Consider the following 16,714-nt stretch of genomic DNA (forward strand, 5'->3'; position numbering starts at 1 on the left):
TGCATTGATCCATTATAGAGTTTAGAGTTTAAAGCCATTATTTTAGCATTTTTGCCCAAAGTTGACCTTTAAAGTAACTGTCCAGTGTTCCCAGATTTTTTATGAAATATACAGTACCAGTCAAAAGTTTGGACACACCTACTCATTCAAGGGTTTTTCTGTATTTTGACTATTTTCTACATTGTAGAATAATAGTGAAGACATCAAACCTATGAAATAACACATATGGAATCATGTAGTAACCAAAAAAGTGTTAAACAAATCAAAATAGATGTAATATTTTAGATTATTCAAAGTAGCCACCCTTTGCCTTGATGACAGCTTTGCACACTCTTGGCATTCTCTCAACCAGCTTCACCTGGAATGCTTTTCCAACAGTCTTGAAGGAGTTCCCACATGTGCGGAGCACTTGTTGGCTGCTTTTCCTTCACTCTGCTGTCCAACTCATCCCAAACCATCTCAATTGGGTTGTGGCCAGGTCATCTGATGCTGCACTCCATCACTCTCCTTCTTGGTCAAATAGCCCTTACACAGCCTGGAGGTATGTTGGGTCATTGTCCTGTTGAAAAACAAATTATAGTCCCACTAAGCGCAAATCAGATTGGATGGCGTATCACTGCAGAATGCTGTGGTAGACATGCTGATTAAGTGTGCCTTGAATTCTAAATAATCATAGAGAGTGTCACCAGCAAAGCACCCCCACATCATCACACCTCCTCCTCCATGCTTCATGGTGGTAACCACACATGCGGAGACCATCCGTTCAGCTACTCTGCGTCTCACAAAGACACAGTGGTTGGAACCAAAAATCGCAAATTTGGACTCCAGACCAAAGGACACATTTCCACCAGTCTAATGTCCATTGCTCGTGTTTACATTTCAGTCATTTAGCAGACGCTCTTATCCAGAGCGACTTGAATGAATGTCCATTGTTTCTTGGCCCAAGCAAGTATCTTCTTATTATTGGTGTCCTTTAGTAGTGGTTTCTTTGCAGCAATTTGACCATGAAGGCCTGATTCACACAGCCTCCTCTGAACAGCTGATGTTGAGATGTGTCTGTTACTTGAACTCTGTGAAGCATTTATTTGTGCTGCAATTTCTGAGGCTGGTAATTCTAATGAACTTATCCTCTGCTGCAGAGGTAACTCTGGGTCTTCCATTCCTGTGGTGGTCCTCATGAGCTAGTTTCATCATAGCGCTTGATGGTTTTTGCGACTGCACTTGAAGAAACTTTCAAAGTTCTTGAAATGTTCCGTATTGACTGACCTTCATGTCTTAAAGTAATGATGGACTGTCGTTTCTCTTTGCTTATTTGAGCTGTTCTTGCCATAATATGGACTTGGTCTTTTACCAAATAGGGCTATCTTCTGTATACTGCCCCTACCTTGTCACAACACAACTGATTGGCTCAAACGCATTAAGAAGGAAAGAAATTCCACAAATTAACTTTTAAGAAGACACACCTGTAAATTGAAATGCATTCCAGGTGACTACCTCATGAAGCTGGTTGAGAGAATGCCAAGAGTGTGCGAAGCTGTCATCAAGGCAAAGGGTGGCTACTTTGAAGAATCTCAAATATAATATATATCTTGATTTGTTTAACACTTTTTTGTGACTACATGATTCCATGTGTTATTTCATAGTTTTGATGTCTTCACTATTATTCTACAATGTAGAATATAGTAAAAATACAGAAAAACCCTTGAATGAGTAAGTGTGTCCAAACTTTTGACTGGTACTGTATATATGACCTATAATTAATTACAATATGAGTGATATAGTTTTCCTTACAAAAAAAAAGTAATTTAGTATGTTAAAAAGCAGATTTTCTGTGTTGGAATGCTGTTGGCGTACCCCAACAACAGAATGGTGTGGGCGCATACTGGTCATTCAAAATCTAATAGTAAGCATTTCACTGTTAGTCTGCACCTGTTGTTTACCAAGCATGTGACAGTTTGATCTGGTCTGTTTGAGACAGAAGTTTGATGTGAAGTTTTTTTTAAATGTTTTTTTCTCCAATTTATGATTTGGCCACATACGAGTATAGTATAGGATGAGTCATCAACGTTATTTGGGTATGAGTTAACAGAATATTAACTTTTAAAAGTGAGATTTTCAGTGGACAGTTAATTTAAAACTGCAACATTGTCTCTAATCCTCATGACAAAATGTGAAGAATATTTATTATTTTATTTATTTATTTTATTTTTATTTTATTTAACCTTTATTTAACCAGGTAAGCCAGTTGAGAACAAGTTCTCATTTACAACTGCGACCTGGCCAAGATAAAGCAAAGCAGTGCGATTAAAAACAACAACACAGACTTACATATGGGGTAAAACAAAACATAAAGTCAAAAATACAACAGAAAATATATATACAGTGTGTGCAAATGTAGCAAGTTATGGAGGTAAGGCAATAAATAGGCCATAATGCAAAATAATTACAATTAGTATTAACACTGGAATGATAGATGTGCAAGAGATGATGTGCAAATAGAGATACTGGGGTGCAAATGAGCAAAATAAATAACAATATGGGGATGAGGTAGTTGGGTGGGCTAATTTCAGATGGGCTGTGTACAGGTGCAGTGATCGGTAAGCTGCTTTGACAACTGATGCTTAAAGTTAGTGAGGGAGATAAGTGTCTCCAGCTTCAGAGATTTTTGCAGTTCGTTCCAGTCATTGGCAGCAGAGAACTGGAAGGAATGGCGGCCAAAGGAGGTGTTGGCTTTGGGGATGACCAGTGAGATATACCTGCTGGAACGCATACTACGGGTGGGTGTTGCTATGGTGACCAATGAGCTAAGTTAAGGCGGGGATTTGCCTAGCAGTGATTTATAGATGGCCTGGAGCCAGTGGGTTTGGCGACGAATATGTAGTGAGGGCCAGCCAACAAGAGCGTACAGGTCACAGTGGTGGGTAGTATATGGGGCTTTGGTGACAAAACGGATGGCACTGTGATAGACTACATCCAATTTGCTGAGTAGAGTGTTGGAGGCTATTTTGTAAATGACATTGCCGAAGTCAAGGATCGGTAGGATAGTCAGTTTTACGAGGGCATGTTTGGCAGCATGAGTGAAGGAGGCTTTGTTGCGAAATAGGAAGCTGATTCTAGATTTAACTTTGGATTGGAGATGCTTAATGTGAGTCTGGAAGGAGAGTTTACAGTCTAACCAGACACCTAGGTATTTGTAGTTGTCCACATACTCTAGGTCAGACCCGTCGAGAGTAGTGATTCTAGTCGGGTGGGCGGGTGCCAGCAGCGTTCGATTGAAGAGCATGCATTTAGTTTTACTAGTGTTTAAGAGCAGTTGGAGGCTACGGAAGGAGTGTTGTATGGCATTGAAGCTCGTTTGGAGGTTTGTTAACACAGTGTCCAATGAAGGGCCAGATGTATACAAAATGGTGTCGTCTGCGTAGAGGTGGATCTGAGAGTCACCAGCAGCAAGAGCGACATCATTGATATACACGGAGAAAAGAGTCAGCCCAAGAATTGAACCCTGTGGCACCCCCATAGAGACTGCCATAGGTCCAGACAACAGGCCCTCCGATTTGACACATTGAACTATATCTGAGAAGTAGTTGGTGAACCAGGCGAGGCAGTCATTTGAGAAACCAAGGCTATTTAGAAAGAAAGGGTCCAGGTTGTCTAGCCCAGATGATTTGTAGGGGTCCAGATTTTGCAGCTCTTTCAGAACATCAGATGAGCTATAAAACAGCAAATATACCCCTCCCTATACCCCTCCATATACCCCTCCCTATACCCCTCCATATACCCCTCCATATACCCCTCCCTATACCCCTCCCTATACCCCCCCATATACCCCTCCCTATACCCCTCCATATACCCCTCCCTATACCCCTCCCTGTACCCCTCCATATACTCCACCCTATACCCCTCCCTATACGCCTCCATATACCCCTCCATATACTCCTCCCTATACCCCTCCATATACTCCTCCCTATACCCCTCCATATACTCCTCCCTATACCCCTCCCTAAACCCCTCCATATACCCCTCCCTATAGCCTTCCATATACCCCTCCATATACCCCTCCATATACCCCTCCCTATACCCCTCCATATACCCCTCCCTATACCCCTCCCTATACTCCTCCCTATACCCCTCCATATACCCCTCCATATACCCCTCCCTATACCCCTCCATATACCCCTCCATATACTCCTCCATATACCCCTCCATATACCCCTCCCTATACCCCTCCCTGTACCCCTCCCTGTACTCCTCCCTATACCCCTCCATATACCCCTCCCTATACCCCTCCATATACCCCTCCCTATACCCCTCCATATACCCCTCCCTATAGCCCTCCATATACCCCTCCCTGTACCCCTCCCTGTACCCCTCCCTATACCCCTCCATATACCCCTCCCTATACCCCTCCATATACCCCTCCCTATACCCCTCCATATACTCCTCCCTATACCCCTCCATATACCCCTCCCTATACCCCTCCATATACCCCTCCCTATACCCCTCCATATACCCCTCCCTATAGCCCTCCATATACCCCTCCCTATACCCCTCCATATACCCCTCCCTATACCCCTCCCTATACCCCTCCATATACTCCACCCTATACCCCTCCCTATACCCCTCCATACACCCCTCCCTATAGCCTTCCATATACCCCTCCATATACCCCACCCTATACCCCTCCCTATACCCCTCCCTATACTCCTCCCTATACCCCTGCATATACCCCTCCATATACCCCTCCATATACCCCTCCATATACTCCACCCTATACCCCTCCATATACTCCTCCCTATACCCCTACATATACCCCTCCCTATACCCCTCCATATACCCCTCCCTATAGCCTTCCATATACCCCTCCATATACCCCTCCCTATACCCCTCCATATACCCCTCCCTATACCCCTCCCTATACCCCTCCATATACCCCTCCCTATAGCCTTCCATATACCCCTCCATATACCCCTCCATATACCCCTCCATATACCCCTCCCTATACCCCTCCATATACCCCTCCCTATACCCCTCCATATACCCCTCCATATACCCCTCCCTATAGCCTTCCATATACCCCTCCATATACCCTTCCATATACCCCTCCATATACCCCTCCCTATACCCCTCCATATACTCCTCCCTATACCCCTCCATATACCCCTCCCTATACCCCTCCATATACCCCTCCCTATAGCCTTCCATATACCCCTCCATATACCCCTCCATATACCCCTCCCTATACCCCTCCATATACTCCTCCCTATACCCCTCCCTATACCCCTCCATATACCCCTCCCTATACCCCTCCATATACCCCTCCCTATACCCCTCCATATACTCCTCCCTATACCCCTCCATATACCCCTCCCTATACCCCTCCATATACCCCTCCCTATACTCCTCCCTATACCCCTCCATATACTCCTCCCTATACCCTTCCATATACCCCTCCATATACCCCTCCATATACCCCTCCATATACCCCTCCCTATACCCCTCCATATACCCCTCCCTATACCCCTCCATATACCCCTCCCTATACCCCTCCCTATACCCCTCCATATACTCCTCCCTATACCCCTCCCTATACCCCTCCATATACCCCTCCCTATAGCCTTCCATATACCCCTCCCTATACCCCTCCCTATACCCCTCCATATACCCCTCCATATACCCCTCCCTATAGCCTTCCATATACCCCTCCATATACCCCTCCATATACCCCTCCCTATACCCCTCCATATACCCCTCCCTATACCCCTCCCTATACCCCTCCATATACCCCTCCCTATACCCCTCCCTATAGCCTTCCATATACCCCTCCATATACCCTTCCATATACCCCTCCATATACCCCTCCCTATACCCCTCCCTATACCCCTCCCTATACCCCACCCTATACCCCTCCATATACGCCTCCCTATACCCCTCCATATACCCCTCCCTATACCCCACCCTATACCCCTCCATATACCCCTCCATATACCCCTCCCTATAGCCTTCCATATACCCCTCCATATACCCTTCCATATACCCCTCCATATACCCCTCCCTATAGCCCTCCATATACCCCTCCCTATACCCCTCCATATACGCCTCCCTATACCCCTCCATATACCCCTCCATATACCCCTCCCTATACCCCTCCATATACTCCTCCCTATACCCCTCCCTATACCCCTCCCTATACTCCTCCCTATACCCCTCCCTATAGCCTTCCATATACCCCTCCATATACCCCTCCCTATACCCCTCCCTATACCCCTCCCTATACCCCTCCATATACCCCTCCCTATAGCCTTCCCTATACCCCTCCATATACCCTTCCATATACCCCTCCATATACCCCTCCATATACCCCTCCCTATACCCCTCCCTATACCCCTCCCTATACCCCTCCCTATACCCCTCCATATACCCCTCCATATACCCCTCCCTATAGCCTTCCATATACTCCTCCATATACCCCTCCATATACCCCTCCATATACCCCTCCCTATACCCCTCCCTATACCCCTCCCTATACCCCTCCCTATACCCCTCCATATACCCCTCCATATACCCCTCCCTATACCCCTCCATATACCCCTCCCTATACCCCTCCCTATACCCCTCCATATACCCCTCCATATACCCCTCCATATACCCCTCCATATACCCTTCCATATACCCCTCCAATATACCCCTCCCTATAACCCTCCATATACCCCTCCCTATATACCCCCCCTATACCCCTCCATATACTCCTCCCTATACCCCTCCATATACCCCCCCTATATACCCCCCCTATACCCCTCCATATACTCCACCCTATACCCCTCCCTATACCCCTCATATACCCCTCCCTATACCCCTCCATATACCCCTCCCTATACCCCTCCATATACCCCTCCCTATACCCCTCCATATACTCCTCCCTATACCCCACCCTATACCCCTCCCTATACCCCTCCATATTCCCCTCCATATACCCCTACATATACCCCTCCATATACCCCTCCATATACCCCTCCAAATACCCCTCCCTATACCCCTCCCTATACCCCTCACTATACCCCTCCCTATACCCCTCCATATACCCCTCCATATACCCCAACATATACCCCTGAAAATACACCTCAAGAGGCATAATAATTCATGTCAAACTGTGTAGAATTGCAGGAAATGCATTTTTTAAATGTCTACACCACAATTTCGCCCTTGGTTTGATGTACAGTTACAAGATGACATGGTGTTATACCCTGGGTCGTTCTGAACAGAATGAGCCAATGTTTGTCTATTGTGAAGAAAATTCTCTGCGGAACACACACCTGAATGCACTCATGAGCCCTTTCTATGCGGCACCAAAATTACGATCTGTTTCTCTGAATTGCCCTGTGAAAGCCGAACACTGTGAGATCGTATTTTATAACTTAGCTAGTCATGTTGGCCACAGAACAAGCTTTCAAATTATGCCCACTTTACCCAGATTGTGATTTATAAAATGGGCCGTTTACAACAGTAATTGTGTGATGGCGGGGATGCAGGGTTGTGTTCCAAACAAATCAACTACCAGTGTTCTTGCTCTAGTTCCTCAACAGCACAGCTAGGAGAGCTGGAAAAAAACACCTTATAGTTGAAGACTCTTCTTTGAGTCATAAGTGCATTGAAATGACTTAGGAACTGTGCAAACTTTGGAGAGGGGTGTGGCCACTTGGAGACACCAGTTAGACCTCTCACTCGTAATATTTTTTTTTGTCTTAATGTTGCACCTACCACACATTTTCCAGAAATATTCTTATCATGTTACTAAATGTGTCCGGAGTATTTTCAGATGTCGTAATCAACAAATGCGCCGGAAAAGTACAGTAAATATAAAATGCACATAAAATCAACGGTGTAATGTTTCAGTCTTTGTGTCAGGGTAACCGTTGTCGTGTCCTCTTCAACTTTGGTCTAATAATTTTCCCATCGTCTCCAAACTGTTTCCTTTCAATTGCTACCATGCTTATGCATTTCACGTTTCCTCTGTAAGACACGTTTCAATGTAGCCCCATCCATTTAGGCCAATTACAATGTGTATAAAGGTTTTAAGAGGATTTTGCTGTTTGAGCAAATTGAAACTAATGGACCCAATGAAAGTTAACAACGAGAGATCTATTTGGTCGTTTTCCCTTTGACGGGCAGTTAAGTGTTAACACGTGCTCGTATTACTTGTGTAACAGACAGGCAGCATCCGCTCCAGTGTTGGCCCACGGGAGGATGCCATGGAGGTCGAGCAGTCTGTCCATCGGAAAGGAGAGGTGAAAAGTGACGCCTCTGGAACTACGGATGAAAAGTATCCTTGTCCACCTCCAAAAAGGTATCTATTCCAAAACGTTCTGCCAACCAGATGTCATTCGGTTCTCATGGTTATTGAAATCCCCTTCGCCCAGGACAAATCCTGCATATCTTTAGACCATACTCATCTGATTATTCTTGTTTTGTTTTTAATTTCAGGGCAGCCACAGGGCAACCACAGGTGTGGGCAAAAGAGAGACTTAAAATCTATTTCCACGCAATCATCTCAAAGGACTTCGATCTTGACCAGAATGAGGACCGCCTTTTCGTATGGGCAGGCGAGGAAACGGGGAGTTGGGAATCCAACGCCGTTGAGCTATCCGTGACGAAGTGGGTTTGCTTCACGTGTGTCTCTACTGAATGTTCACCAGTATTTAGTGGTTTGACCTAAAAAGTAATCCTATAAGTGATGTCATTCTACATAAAGAGTGCTGTAACAAATCCTAACGTCATAACCCTTGTTATGTTTAAAGCCACCGTCCAATCCTGGGACAGGATGTGACGTTGAGGGGCAAGAAACGAAATAGAAGTAGGCAGTAGTCAAGTTTTTTAAACCTTTGACCCAGGTTTATTCCCCACAAGCAATGTGACGCGTGTAACGGGAAATGGCAGATGTAGGCGAAATCTTCTAAAGATCAACACAAATTTGATCTGTTCGACGGGTGGGTTTTTCTTTTGTCGAACTTTATTTTCAGCGACAAATGATGATGGTGTTTTGCAAATAAATGCCTGATTGCCGAATTATTTTGAAGGTACGCGGGGCACGTGATGTCATCATGTAACTATAAAACAATCCACTATAAAACAATCCACAATTATAAAGGCCTACTGCTTGCAAAATCAAATTTTTTTTTTTAATCTGTATTTTTGAACTATAAAAATGTTTCTTTGCAGGACAATGATTGTCCTGGCTTTCAAGAATGCCTGAATTGTTTACCTTGCTTGGTGAAACTGTCTGGATGCAAGTTTCACCATCCAATTGTTTCAGATCTACAGGAGTGCAAGTTTCACCAAGGCACAGACATGGCTAAAAGTTGGCACATGAGAATTGTTAGAATATGGCAAATATTATTCAATTGTTGCATCCTAGCCATGCTGGCTTTAGCGGGCTACCTGAGAGATGAAACAGAGAGGTGAGCAGGGTATGCAGGCTGTCACCTATTTATTAATGCGCAATTTGCTTAATTGGATCATGGAAACACTTCAAAGTTCAGTGAAATAGATCAAATTCTCTTACATTGATGACTTTTTGCAAATCCAGTCAGTTTTCTACGTTGATTCAATGTCATCACATTGATTTTTTTTAGTTGAAATGTCATGGAAACAATGTTGATTTAACCCGTTTTTGCCCAGTGGGAAGCAATTCTATTTTCTATGCAAACTTTCTAAATATTGTTATGTTGCGTCAATTCAAATCTGGTATTGGAACAAAAAGAGGTCAATACACGTCTTCTAAAATAGACTGGTATTTTAATTAATGCAAAACACTTCAATGGTAAATATGATGTTCGTATATACGGGTCCACTGAAAAACCACACAGGGCAGACAGAGAACTGGTCCATTGTTATAAGTTCTTCTTTAAATACTCTGACAGAGATAGTTCCTGCTCCAAGCAGGCCTATCAGAGTAGAGACTGAGCGTGGTTTAGACTTACTCAGCCTATCGTTGGCGCACAGGCTGGTCCCAGGCCCTTGGCGCTTCACTGTTGCCAGGTGTCAGTTGTTTTCTCCACAACTTGTCTCGAGTCAGCACTTTTGCAGTACACATGTCCTTGAGCGGTCTAACAAAGAGGCAGTGTGTGTGTATGTGAGACACAAGTCTTATCTCATCCTACCCCCTAACAATTCCCCACATTAATCACAGCTTGTTATGTTGACCAATCTATATCAGTACAGTACAAACCTATTATGTTTAATCATTAATGCTTTCTTATTAAGCTAACAGCACATCTAAAATATAAGAGAATAATTTCCCACATTATCAACAAAAAAATAATTCATGGAAACCTAGCTATTGAACCCATATTTCTCCAACACTCGCTGCCTTGGGTCTACATTGATCCTGGGGTAACAGGGCGGTCAGTGTCGCTACTCCTGACCTGTGGACTGCCTTTCCCAGGGAAATCAGGGCGGCACATATCGGAAATACATCAGGTTAATCAAATATGTTTAAAACGATACACTATGTGCGCATACGTTTAAATGTTTTTACACGTTTACTTACTGTCTCGGCAGGGATCTGGGAGAGCATGGATTCTTAGTCGAAGGAATCCTGGTCACTGACAAATCTGTGTCCATACCATACCAGTATCTCGTCTACAGTTCCAAAAAGGCAAAGTACAAGTATGAGTACATAGATTCAACACACCCCACCCGAAGGAGATGTCTTTCTGTAAAGTCCAATGAGGAAGGTAAGAGTTTTTTTTTTTTGAGAATTTCTACAACTGTTTTCAATTGCAATGGCAGACTTTAATTGAACACATGATGTAACAGCTTTTGGGTGATGCTCATCCCCATTTTAGAATGGCAAATACATTTGTTTCGGCCTTGTCCCGCTGGAAGCCTCTTCCCCAGAGCAAAAAATGTGTCACGTTCTGCTCGTGCGTTCCTTTTACCTCTACTTTACAATTTTTTTGTGGTCACCCTCCCTTCACATTTCGCGCCGTCAATCGTGAATAATAATTATTCAAGTTTTACTGGTGGAAAACGTCCATGCACCATCTGCACGCTAACCGTCAGTTTCATGGGAATATTCGTTTAGATCTTCTTGAGTTATATACAGTGTTTCCGAAGTATGGTGTTGGTTTGAATTATGTACAGCAAACTGTAGCATTATCTGTGGTTTTGTTTCGATCAAATCACATATTTAGCTTTAGTGGCGCGTTACGCTTTGGCCGCATGAGTGCGACCATTCGCACAATCATCCTAAAATCTCACAAGAAACGTGGTGTTTTTTGTCCTACGGTAATGCTAGCCTTTACCATGCTATTATATTCTGTTTTGTAGAAAACTATCATTATATGATCTTGCAGACCTACAGTGCATTCGGAAAGTATTCAGACCCCTTGACTTTTTCTACAATTTGTTACGTTACAGCCTTACTCTAAAATGGATTAAATAAAATAAAAAATCTCATCAATTTTCACACAATACCCCATAACGACAAAGCTAAAACAGGTTTTTAGAAACAGGATGCACCTGAGCTCAATTATCGAGTCTCATAGCAAAGGGTCTGAATACTTATGTAAATAAGGTATTTCTGTTTTTTTGTTTTTAATACATTTGCAAAAATGTCTAAAAACCTGTTTTAGCTTTGTCATAATGGGGTATTGTGTGACGATTGATGAGGGGAATAAAAACAATGTAATCAATTTTAGAATAAGGTTGTAACGTAACAAAATGTGGAAAAAGTCAAGGAGTCTGAATACTTTCCGAATGCACTGTAGATTCAGCTTTGATCTAACGTTATCAAACAAGCACCATTCTGCATTCATCACTGAAAATCGCCAGAGTAGCCTGTTCTCTGGGCAGCCAAACAAGTAGAGCAGAGATTGTGCGTAAAGAAGAAAATCCTACTCATTAGCAGAAGATTCAGATTCTTTACTATCGGGAAGAAGCTTCCAGAGAATTTGGAACCGCAGCCACTCATATAAATTTTGGCAACATGATCTCACACACAAACGAACAATCACATTGGTCAAAAATCGAAGCCACAGAAAATGAAAAAAAAAACTGCGTATTCTCTCAAAACAGCCTGAATTTGGATCAAAATCGATTATTTTAGGTCAAACTCGACTGTAATATAATATAATATGCCATTTAGCAGACGCTTTTATCCAAAGCGACTTACAGTCATGTGTGCATACATTTTTACGTTGTAAACCAAGTTGAAATTAGTTTTCAATCAAGTGCCTAGTATTAGATTTTGTTTGTCTTCAAAATGTTTGTCTTTCCTGCTTTGCCAAGAACATCACATAAACCATGAGTTGTCTAAAGTGGCATGTTTTCCATTTTCCTTGTCCACCCCTACCCCACCCCACCCCACCCTACCCTACCCTACCCCACCACACCACAGGGGCCTGGCATCAGTACGATGACATTATCTGTGCCTCACCAACCAAGGATGTGTCCAAAAGAATAATCCAAGGCAGAGAAATCGCAGGGAAGATAATGCTTCAGACTATTTTTGAACTCCTTCACAGCTGGAATGACATTCAACTCAACAGTTTCATGAAACGACTGATTCAGTTTGATCAGATTTACAGGAATCCCTCATTGTACGAAGGCACAAACAAGAACATGAGAAAAAAAGAAAAGAAAAATGTGAGTAAAAAAATTAATAAAAAGTTACATTAACATAATGGCATTCAGATAATGCATGCCCACATGTTATGCCAAATGATTCATAGAAAAACATGTACTGTATTGCCGTGATGAAATGGATGGGAAAAAACACATTGCGGTTTACAAATGCCTTAGAAACAGTATTCTAACATTCTGTTTTACTCCAATGTTCAAAAGCTGCTGAAACGGTTCATGCTGGAGAGTGTGGTTCCTCAGCTGTTGAAGAAGGGAGATGGAAAGAGTCCCATTATTCAGGACCATATGAGGGCTGCTGTGATCGTGCTGTATGTGTGTAAACATTATGATATCCAACTAGAGAAAGCAGAAATCGCTGGTCTATGCTTTGCTCTCTGCCTACCCAACCTGCCCAAAGACGAGTTCCTGCACTATTGGACAGAATTTACACAGCCCGTCTTACTTCTCTGCAAGTGAGTACATTGTTTTAACATTACAGTTTCTCAGCTGTAATGTTCACACAAAATTAATTCATTGAAAAACACGACTCCAATCAAGTTGTAGAAACATCTCAAGGATGATCAATGGAAACAGGATGCACCTGAGCTCAATTTCGAGTGTCATAGCAAAGGGTCTGAATATTTATGTAAATGTGATATTTCGTGGGGAGGGGGGTTTATACATCTGCAAACATTTCTAAAAAACAGTTTTTGCTTTGTCATTATGGGATAATGTGTGTACATTGATTAGGGGGAAAAAAAACAATTTAACGTAACAAAATGTGTAAAAAGTCAAGGGGTCTGAGTAAAGAAGAACATGTCAATGTTATACTTTATATAGAAACCCAAATAAAAGCATGTAGAATGGAGGTTTTAAAACTACAGGGGCATTTGCATAATCAGCCAACAGAGCATATCCTACACACAGTGCATTCGGAAAGTACTCAGACCCCTTGACTTTTTCCACATTTTGTTACGTTAAATTGTTTTTTTTCCCCCTAATCAATCTACACACAATATCCCATAATGACAAAGCAAAAACTGTTTTTTAGAGGGCTCTATTTTAACAAAGCTAACGCAATGGTACATCTAAAAATCTAAGCTAGCTGTTATATTTATAATTTACCGAAGTTCGGCGGCTCTTTTTACTGACTCAGATATTTTAGACTAATTCAGTCAAAAGAACAAATCTTTCGACTCATTTCGTTTATTTGAGTCCGTAATGCCCAGAGCACGCAGGACCCACTACCAGCGAACGATGAACTAAAAACTCGAAAGAATCATGATTCTACAAGCCATCTCGTTCACTTAGTGGAGCTGTCATCTGGTACTGAAACTTATAAAGGTGTGCTTCAGACAATGTAGGCCTACATTTGTGATTTCTAGGGATACAAATACGATTATTTATTGATACCTTTGAAATTAGGTCTAGTTGCGGCCGCAACCGGACTAGATTGTGAAGGACTATTGGCGGGATGCAATTGAATGACTGTCTCACGGGAGATTTGCCCAATACGCTATATCGTTCGCAAACTGCAGCAGCCACCCAAACGATTCGTTCGAGTGTTGAGCAGAGGCTGGCGGTGTATGTTTTGATTCTACAAAGCTGTGTCCATCGATAACATTCAATAATCAATTAACTGCATTCATTCTTGCACCAAGCAATCATTTATCAGTTCTAAACATGTATTTTCCTTCTCTATACTGCTTGCATCATGATCTATTAATCTGTGCGCAAATGATGGACAGTTGCTGGTCGCTCCGGAGCCACTGAGCCGGAGAAACCTGTATTAATTCTGCTGTTGAATTCATTGCTGCCAGCAGGTCAAACGAACGACTAAAATGATCAAGTCACTCGGAAAAACGAATAATGACTCTTGAGTCAGTAAAAATAGTATATCAAAAATAACAAATCCTTTGCAAACTGCACATTACTAATCTTAAAGGAAATTTCCAAATGTTTCAACTTCGTATTCATCATCACCAGCGACACCGCAACATCAACATATGTGTGAAAATGGTGCGTTCCTATGTTTTGTAGTAAAAAATAGAGGTGTTTCCAATGACATCATAAACCAATTAGTATATATTGTAGGTGTGAAGAGGGCTTGACCACTCAATGACCAATCAACGTTCCCAATTGCTTAATACTGCGTGTGGTTGTCTCAAATTGTGTAGATTATTGACGGTCTTTGCTTTGTCATCAACTCCAATTCAGCTGCAGGGTAAGGATTATTCTCGTCCTAGTCCAGTGTGGATTGAGAAGCTAATGTTTAAATAGCATCATGCTAAATAGGTTTGGTGTGTTTCCAGTCCACATTGTTGCAATTGACATAAATGTCTTTATGCATCACATACAGTACCAGTCAAAAGTTTGGACACACCTACTCATTCCAGGGTTTTTCTACATTGTAGAATAATAGTGAAGACATCAAAACTATGAAATAACACATATGGAATCATGTAGTAACCAAAAAAGTGTTAAACAAATCAAAATATATTTTATATTTGAGATTCTTCAAAAAGCCAACCCCATGCCACGATGACCACTTTGCATACAGGTTGAAATGACACATAACTGTTTTTAACTGTAGAATTGTTAACAAAAACAATGGTTGTTGTGTCCTCATTTATTTTTTCTGTGGAGACAAAAGCCTCTATACTTCTCTCCTAAACAGATTGCCAGACCTGTTGGAGAAACTGATAGACGAGGCGAAGGAGGAAGGGATTCTAGTGATTCCCATGCTCCATCTCCTCAAAGGTTCCTCAAAACCCTTTGAACCAATCCCCGTCACAATCACATCAAGTTGCGAGACTTGGGCAGGTCTGCAAAATATCAAAGTGACCAACAGCAGGTACCATATTTCTCTCCCCTCTCATGTTTGCAAATATTTGTGACTATCGGGGTTGGGGTCTGTTCCATTTTCAATTCGGTGAATTCAGGGAGTAAACTGAAATTCTCATTTAAATACATTCTCATAGAAAAGCATTGAGGAAAATTGGAATTAGAATCTTAGTTTAGGATTAGTGAATTCACTGAATTGAAATGGAATTGGCTCCAACCCAGGTGACTATATCACCAGATAAAAGTGAATCCTTTACTTAGCTTAGGTTTAGTCCTCTTCAATTGTTTGGGAAAACCTTGCTAATAACCCCTGCCGCCTCCATTTTTTTAGAACAATGTTGAATCTCATTAAAGCCAATGGACATTTAGTGGAGATGGACAGACTAGCGGCCCGTTCCTGGATGTGTCTACTGACCGTAGAGGATCTGGTAGAATACAGCTCCATCATCAAAGTTGAGCTCCTGGACATTCTTCATGTTTTTACTATGAAAGCTCCTGTGAGTGTATCCACCAGCAACAACGGGGTGAGCTAAATCAATACTATAGTTGACGACATTGTATTGTATTGTATTGTATTGTATTGTATTGTATGAATTTTCAAGGTAACACACCAAGTTGGCGCTAACTTAAATGTTCTTTCATGGCCTACAGAATTTCACTGCCACTCTTTCACATATTCAAAACCAACTTAAAGAGCAAAAATACAGGTGATTTGACATACTTGTCTAATTAGTTTGTTTCAATATTGTGTGTGATTGTCAGTTGTTTTGTTTCTTTGATGACCGTTGAAAACTAAACATCTTTTTTGCAGTTGTTTCAAAGATGGTTATGGGAGTGAGTGCTTGGAAACAACAGTGCAACTGCTTAAGAAGATATGCAATGGAGTCCGATCCTCAAAATTCACAGGCATCCCTGTAGACTGCGTGAGCCTGTTAGTCTCAGTATCAAACTTTTCCCAGTCCAAGGTATGTGGAAATGACATTACTGTTACCGTTATGACATTACTGTTACCAACACGTTCTCTGTGACAAAAAACAACCTGACGACCTGAACATTCTCTTTCACAACAACTATATAAAACAATGCTGGCAATACACTGTCCGGTATTAGAATGATGTTGAACAATTCAATTGTTGAAGACCTAATGTCAGCCCTGGATGCTGATTGGCTGACAGCCGTGGTATACCACGGGTATGACAAAACATTTATTTATACCAGTTTATAATAGCAATAAGGCACCTTGGGGGTTTGT

General features: G+C 42.2%; 1 protein-coding gene across 1 annotated transcript in view; it reads left to right on the forward strand.

Moving 5' to 3' along the window:
• LOC311128719 (E3 ubiquitin-protein ligase rnf213-alpha-like) overlaps positions 1–16,714 on the forward strand; it is a 92,149-nt gene that overhangs the window by 11,705 nt on the left and 63,730 nt on the right. The window contains exons 6-14 of the mRNA XM_084160965.1: positions 8,205–8,341; positions 8,479–8,649; positions 10,555–10,730; positions 12,395–12,642; positions 12,799–13,091; positions 15,296–15,472; positions 15,794–15,986; positions 16,114–16,169; positions 16,274–16,427. Of these exons, the coding sequence (XP_084017091.1) occupies positions 8,205–8,341; positions 8,479–8,649; positions 10,555–10,730; positions 12,395–12,642; positions 12,799–13,091; positions 15,296–15,472; positions 15,794–15,986; positions 16,114–16,169; positions 16,274–16,427 (1,605 nt within the window). The remainder of the gene's footprint in view (positions 1–8,204; positions 8,342–8,478; positions 8,650–10,554; positions 10,731–12,394; positions 12,643–12,798; positions 13,092–15,295; positions 15,473–15,793; positions 15,987–16,113; positions 16,170–16,273; positions 16,428–16,714) is intronic.

The sequence above is a fragment of the Coregonus lavaretus genome, assembly GCF_964263955.1.
Source record: "Coregonus lavaretus genome assembly, chromosome: 4".
Taxonomy (NCBI): Eukaryota; Metazoa; Chordata; class Actinopteri; order Salmoniformes; family Salmonidae; genus Coregonus; species Coregonus lavaretus.